The sequence below is a fragment of the Cryptomeria japonica genome, chromosome 10 (assembly GCF_030272615.1).
Source record: "Cryptomeria japonica chromosome 10, Sugi_1.0, whole genome shotgun sequence".
Taxonomy (NCBI): domain Eukaryota; kingdom Viridiplantae; phylum Streptophyta; class Pinopsida; order Cupressales; family Cupressaceae; genus Cryptomeria; species Cryptomeria japonica.
In genome coordinates, this window is record NC_081414.1 from 336,627,635 (window position 1) to 336,635,006 (window position 7,372).

A 7,372-nucleotide genomic window follows, 5' to 3' on the forward strand; every position below is an offset into this window, starting at 1 on the left:
TAGGGTTCAATTTGTTTTAGTTGTAGAAATAGGGTTCAAATTAGTTTAATATTTAATTACATGGAGGAGGTTAAGGGTTTATTTCATTTTAGTTTAGGTTTAATGCTCAATGTGGCCTAGGATTTAGGGTTAGGGTAAATCATATTGGCTTAGGTTTAAGGCTCAATGAAAGTTTGATAAGTTTTATAACTGAAAGTTTAATGAGTTTTATAGGTTTTATAATTTTAATAATGTTTTATAAGTGAAATTTTATTAACTTTTGAATTATATTAAACTTATAAGTCAAAATTTATTGGCTTGTAAAATTTATTAACTTTTGAATAAACTTTATAATTGAACGTTTATTCACTTATAGAGTTTATTCAGTCTTATAAAATTAAATATAAAAATATTATTCATCCCACTATTACAAACTAGTATATACATCCTAAATATTTATTAATAGACATAAGGATGATCTTATTTAAACTTTAGACTTATTTAATATTTTATTCAATATATTTTAATTATATATTTAGTATAAGTTTATAATACTTTTTTTTGGTCGGTAATAATATTTTTTTTATTAAATAATATATTTCTTACATCATCAAAATTTCAGGCTTTCAAAAGTCCAGATAGCCTGATAATTTAACCTTACAACCTAGAATAGCCTCAGACTTCGAGTAGTTACAACCAAAACATCACCAGAATAACAAAAAACCAAACACCTAGCCATCACCCCCTAAATCCAAAGGATAATATAAGAACCTATTACTGTAATCTAATACTATTAATCAGACCCATAACGGGTTTACATTGAAAATGCTACGCTTGTAATCCCTATTTGAGCTCAGAAAACAACTATCCTTTCTTAACAAAAAAACACCCACGAAGCCCAACACCAATATCAACCTCCAATTGGATGATCGCTGGGATTCTTCTGCTATAGCCAATTTCCTTGGAGAATCCTTCGCTTCCTTGAACCTTTGCGCTTGCCTTTTGGAGGAGCCTTTGGCCATGCTCTGACTAGGTCATTTCCTTCCACCTCATGCTGCTGGATCAGCTTCTTCAGGTTCTCCCATGCTCCCGCCCTTTCCAGCACATAAAATTCCTTATTTGCCTTCCCTATCCAACGAACAAAGGGAACCAGACCAAACTCTTCTGCATCTTTGGCCTTTGTGAACCCTTCTAAGTAATCAAACCCTACCCCGGGCACTGCCCATTCCAGGATGGAATCGAGCCCTTCCAGCATAGCATCATCAAAAATTGAAGTTACAGCCCATTTCACCATGTCAATGTCTTCTCCAAGCTCTAAGCCCCATGCTATCACCATTGATATGACATCCAAGTTTACCTTCTAGCGAGCCACATTCTCCATAAAAAATGGGCCGACCACCTTCAACACCGTGTTTATCATTTCCTCTTCTTTAAAACATAGGAGCCCTGCCATTCGATCCCTGCTCACCGCCCCTTTGAATCCTTTTTGCTTTTTTTTCGTGGTCATTGTGAACGTCGCTTCCATGGTGGTGGCACCTTCTTACCCTTACTCATTCACGGACTCTACAACTCTGAACTTAATTTATTTCTCCACCGTCGCTGCAACCTCTGAGACTCTTGATTTCTACCCCGCATTCACCCTATTTATGAGCCTGACATGTGAGCCATCTTGAGAATGCATTCACACGTTTTCTTCAAAGGCCCTGTCAAAAACATTTAAGTTTCACTTACGCAACCAAGCATTGATATTATTTCATGCAAGTCGAGGGATCACTCATCATTATTAATGCTGCTATTCCAAGTTGCCGCCGCTTTGAGCTTTCCATTATGAGTTTTTATTGATATTGCAGAGCTTCCCCCGTGCGAACTTTCACTTCGACCATCTACCCACATACACTCATATGTGAAAGACGTCATCCTGCTTGACATCACTCCTTCCAGTCCCACTTTCCAATCATTAACTTGTCATCTCATCAAAAAGAGGTAACTCCTGAAAGCCATCCATTTTCAATAAATCTTCAACGTCAAAAGATAAGGCCCATTTTGATAAATTGTCCGCTGTTTGATTTCCCTCCCTTCTAATATGACTGATTTTGAATTTTTCAAAATAATTGATTTCTTCTAATATTACTGCTAAGAGGCCTTGAAGATGCCAAGCACTTATTTCCCCATTCATAATTGCTTGAATTATGATTAAGGAATCACCTTCTAAATGCAAGTTTCTAACTTCTTCTTTTTTTGCTAATTCTATACCCAGTAGGGCTGCTTGGGCTTCTACCTCATTATTGGTGCTCCTCTGAAGTCTTTTAGCTCCATATTTTAAAAGATTTCCATTGTCATCCCATAAAGCAAATCCAGCCCCTGCTAGCTGCCTAGATTGTTGTGTTGCTCCATCAAAATTCACTTTAACCCATCCCTTCTCTGGTGGTTCCCATTGGATCGTTTCTGAGTTTCCCTTATTTCTCTTACTTATTGAAATTGTTCCATGTCTGATTTTGATTCCTGGCCATGCTTTTTGAATATTTCTATCCATTAAAGTAAAAGGGTTGGATAATGAGGAGGATTGTGACGCTGCCAATCCCACCACCTCTTCAATAGCTCTATTGATTCTTGATAATAGTCTTCTCTCATCCCCTATCTTATCTTGAAATATTCTTCGATTTCTTTCTTTCCAAATCTCCCAAACCACTATAGATGGGCTTATTTTCCAAACACATCAGAGAGTTGACTTCCTTGTGTGTTTTGGCCAGCTCTCAAAAACCTCTCTAATTGAGCATTGTAGCAGCCCCTGCCAATTTAAATTCTTCTGAAGTTCAGACCAACATTTTTGTGCTACTTCACAAGTTAAGAGCAAATGATCCACTGATTCTTTTGCCTGATTGCACATTACACACTTTGAAGGTCCCTCCAAGTCGAGCCTCTTCCTCCTTTCCCCTGTTAAGATTCTACCTTTCGTCGCCAACCAAGCAAAGGCTCCAGCTTTTGGGAGGCATTCTTTACTCCAGAAAAGGGGCCATGTTTTTGAAGGTGCCTCCTCTCTACCTTCTATCAGCTGATATCCCAATTTGACTGAATACTTACCATCCTTAGCCCCACACCAAATCACCTTGTCTTCCTTACCTATGAGGAAAACCTTCCTCTGGTTCAACACAATACTAAGTCTCTGTTGTTCCTGAGCAGATAAGCCAGTTGAAGATAAATCTTTCCAATACCATTCTTTACCTAGGTCACCTGTAGAACTCTGCATGTAGTCCTTTACTTTATCACCCCATAACTGAACTAACACTTCCTTTGCCTCTGTGAAATCATCCAGCTCTCTCAGAGCTGGTAGGCCTGCCCAAGAATCCTCCTAGAATTTGGCCTTAGCCCCATTCCCAATCTGCCATGTAAGATGATTTGTTATTACCTTGTGACTCTCCAAAATGAAGTTCCAAATTGCTGACCCTTTGGGAGGGTTTCAGATCGTGAAAATTCTATGATCCTCTGCTGAATCAAGATACTTTGCTCTCAACACTTTTACCCATATCTGATTTGAGTTTGAGTAAATATTCCAGACTAGTTTTTCTCCTAGGGCGCTATTCATTTTTTGCCAGTCCCTTAGACCAACCCCTCCTCTTTCCTTGGCTTGACATATTTTATCCCATGCCAAAAGTGGGATTTTTTCTTGATCATTTGCCCCATTCCAAAAAAAACTTCTCATCTTTTGTTAAATTGAATTGAGTACTTTTTTTGGGATTTTAAATCACATCATGGAATAAATAGGGATGGCTGACACTACTGTTTTTAGCATTAAGATTCTACCCGCTGAAGAAAGCCATTTGCTTTTCCACCCTTCCATTTTGTTGATACAACTATCTAATAGTTTCTTCCATAACTTCGTCCTGTTTGCTCCACCAAAGAAGGGTGTACCTAAGTATTTGCCTGGTAAGGATCCTGCTCTCATTCCCAGAAGTCTGCATATTTCCCTTTGCTTACTAGGATTGCAGTTGAAGAAAAAAATCTTAGACTTGTGCCAATTGACTCTTTGACCTAAGGCAGATTCGTAGATATCTAGTGTTTCTTTCATGACCCTTCCTTCCCTAGCCGATGCATCCCCTGCTAGGAAGGTGTCTTCTGCAAATTGTAAATGTGTTAAAGGGTTTACTCCTGCTGTAATTCAGACCCCTTTCCACACACCTAGTTCCCATTTTTTCAAGATCAGACACCTAAGCACTTCTACCATTATTATAAATAAGAACGGTGAGAGAGGATCGCCTTGCCTTAAAAAAAATTTAGATTCAAAAAAACCTTGAGGGCTACCATTTACCAGGAGTGAGAATCTCGGGGAGCTTATGCAACTTTTGACCCAAGAGATCCAAGCTTCGCTGAAACCAAACCTCTGAAGAACTTTTATAAGAAAGTCGCGATTGACCTCATCATAGGCTTTCTTAATGTCTACTTTAACCATCATCTTTTTTGACTTTGCTATCCTAATGGAGTGAACAACTTCATGAGCCAGAATAATACCTTCAAAAATAGATCTGCTTGGGGCGAAACCACTCTGTTCGTTCGAGATCACTAGGTCTAAAATTGGTTTCAGCCTATTGGAGATCACTTTTGTAATGATTTTATAAATGGAGTTATAGAGTGAAATTGGTCGAAAATCATCAAAAGAGTTGATTTTCGCCTTTTTTGGGATCAAAGCTATAAAGGTGTTATTGAAGTCTTTTAGCATGAAACCTCCCCTCCTAGATTCCTCTACAACTCCATGAATATCTTCCGCCAAGATGTCCCAAAACTTTTGAAAGAACAGAGCTGGAAAGCCATCCGACCTAGGGGATTTGTCTGCTCCTAAGCTGAAGACAACCTTTTTAACCTCTTCCAATGAAACCATCTCCATTAACCTTTTGTTGTGATCCTCCATTATGCATGGGGGAATGACCTCTATAATGTGAGGCATATGTCCTTCCTGATTGTCCACCCTATTGAAAATCTCAAAAAAATGATCTATTGCAGCCTGATTTATTTGCTTTTGGTCTGTGAGCGTGTTTCCACCTTGGTTCTTAATTGAGAAGATCTTGTTGTGAGCCCTTTTAACTTTAACTGAGGTATGAAAGAATTTTGTGTTTCTATCACCCTCCTTCAACCGGTTTTCTCTTGACTTTTGTCTCCAAAAAGTCTCCTCCCTAGCTAACACTTCCGCATATTGGTTATTGAGAGATTTTTCCTGTTTATATAGGTCTTCATCCATTCCATTGTTAATAATTTGCTCATGTAAGGATTTTAGATCTTTTTCTAAAATAAGCTTGTCTTTGAATATATTTCTAAAAGTTACTCTGTTCCATTGCTTAAGTTGATCTTTTACAAATTGAATTTTTTTGAAAAAAGTGAAAGCTTTATTACCTGGGTTTTCCAGCTTGTGTTGCCACCATTGGCCTATAAGATTTTTTATGTTACCATCCTGAAGCCACATTGCCTCAAATTTAAAGGGACACCTCTCTGGAGCACTGTCATCTTGCACCCTTAGGCATATTGGGTAGTGATCTGATCCCGTAAAAGGTAAGATCTCCGCATCGCTGGTCCAGTGACTCTCCAACCAATCTCCAGTTATGAAAAATCTATCTAATTTTTCAGCAATATTAAGGAATATACTCCTCCTGTTGGTCCATGTAAATTCTCCCATTTTAAAAGGGATTTCAATTAGGCTTGAACTTGTGACGAAGGAGCTGAAATCTCTTTGACTCTGCCTATTCCACCCCATGCCCCCTTTCTTGTCTGAAGGCCTGATTAGAGCATTGAAATCTCCTCCTAGAATGAAAACATTTTCCTTGTCATTTGTCAAAATATCTGATAACTCACTCCACAGTTGCTTTTTCAAATTTGAGTTGGTCGGTCCATAAATGTTGAAGAGGAAGAAACTTGTCTGCAATTGCATTGAAATAACTTTCAGCCATTGCCACAAGCAAGTGGCCCTAACAATAATCACAACAATAGCTGACCCCTTCCAAAGAATGGCTAGACCTCCAGAAGTGCCTTGTGCTCTAACTTGACTACAATTCCATGATTGAAATTTCCTAGAAAATAAGCTAAAATCCTCCTCTTTGATCTTTGTTTCTTGTAAGAGAAGAATATCCGGCCTCACTTGATCAAGACATCGCTTGATCAAGCGAATCTTGTCAGGGGCATTGCAGCCCCTGACATTCCACAAGAGGGTCTTCATTGCCCTCGAGAAAAGGCTCCCGATCTCAATTTGCTTTGACCTGCTGCGTTGCCCGCCAATTCCAGTTTGAATTTTTGTGATTTTCTACCTCTTTTCTTACTCTCCCCAACTTTCGCTTTGGTTTGGAGGGATAGAGTGGTTTCCAAAGATCGCTTCTCTAGCACTCCTTCTGCTGTCAGGCCCAGATCATCCTCTTCACCCTGAAATCCTGAGGATTCATAGTCATAATCTGAATCAGTAAAATTTCCACTGCTGCCCTCTACCCCTTCAAACATGCTGTTTAGATTTTTGATTGAGGATATTTGGATATCCTTGAAAATTGGTTCTTCCCCTGGAGGGACTAAATTTCTTCCCTCCTTATCTGAGTTGCCCATGGATTGCTTTTGTTCCGAAGTTGTTTCAATTTCCTGATTGGGTCGAACTATTCTGTCCTTTAATAAATTCGCTGCAATGGGTGAGAGATTAGTTATTATTATCCCCTGGTTTGTAGCCTTATCATTTACCATGCACATTAAGGAGTCTAATGTATTCTCCTCTTGTAGTGGGACCTTTTTTTCCTGAGGGTGATGTTTGCTGCCCTCCTCTCCTGAGTTCATCTCCCTCCAGCTGCCATCCTGAGGGTTCATCTCTACCAAAAATCCTTCCCTCCCATTGTTTAGAAGGGAGCTATCTTCTCCGCCTTTCTCTGAGACCTCTTCCCTGTTTATAAGAGCAATGGATTGAGCCTCTGCCATAAAGGTCTCATCAATGATTGATTTCTGCTATTCTATACTGACCATATGTGCCCCTTTTTCTTCATTTCCATAATATTTACCAATTGAGTTTATCTCCTAATCTTTTTCTATCCACTAACTTTCTCCATGAAAACCTTCCGCCAGTCTAATAATTTCCTTTTCCAGATGTTGTTGCATGTTTTCTTTTCCTTTTGTTTCTGGATTGCAGAAACCCGAAGGATGCATTTTGTTGGAGCATTTCGCACAAGATTCCATTTCTTCCTCTAACTTAATCTTTTGTTTCCAAATTCCCAATCCTGTTTTAATCTCAAGGGTGTCTGGTAGGTGATGAACTGTTTGCCAGTTTATACATATTCTAGTGATCATGCTGAAATCTGATGGGTCAATAAGTTCTTCCGCCTTTAAAAATTCACCCAAATGGTTGCCTATTTGTTTTAGGGTTTCCACATCCTTGTACTCT

General features: G+C 38.8%; 1 protein-coding gene across 1 annotated transcript; it reads right to left on the reverse strand.

The window, feature by feature from the left end:
• Positions 1–2,695: 2,695 nt before the first annotated feature.
• Positions 2,696–6,178, reverse strand: LOC131858970 (uncharacterized). The gene is made up of 2 exons (XM_059212468.1): positions 4,699–6,178; positions 2,696–3,312 (listed from the first exon to the last, which is right to left on the reverse strand). The coding sequence occupies exons 1-2, from the start codon at positions 6,176–6,178 to the stop codon at positions 2,696–2,698; spliced, it is 2,097 nt and encodes a 698-aa protein (XP_059068451.1).
• Between the last annotated feature and the right edge of the window lie 1,194 nt (positions 6,179–7,372).

Bases quoted from the DNA above. Each gene is read 5' to 3' on its own strand.
- LOC131858970 (XM_059212468.1), bottom strand. From the start codon at position 6,178: ATGAAGACCCTCTTGTGGAATGTCAGGGGCTGCAATGCCCCTGACAAG. The intron at 3,313-4,698 runs GTTTCATGCTAA...ATTCTTGGGCAG, and splicing joins AGAGGAATCTAGGAGGGGAG to GCCTACCAGCTCTGAGAGAG.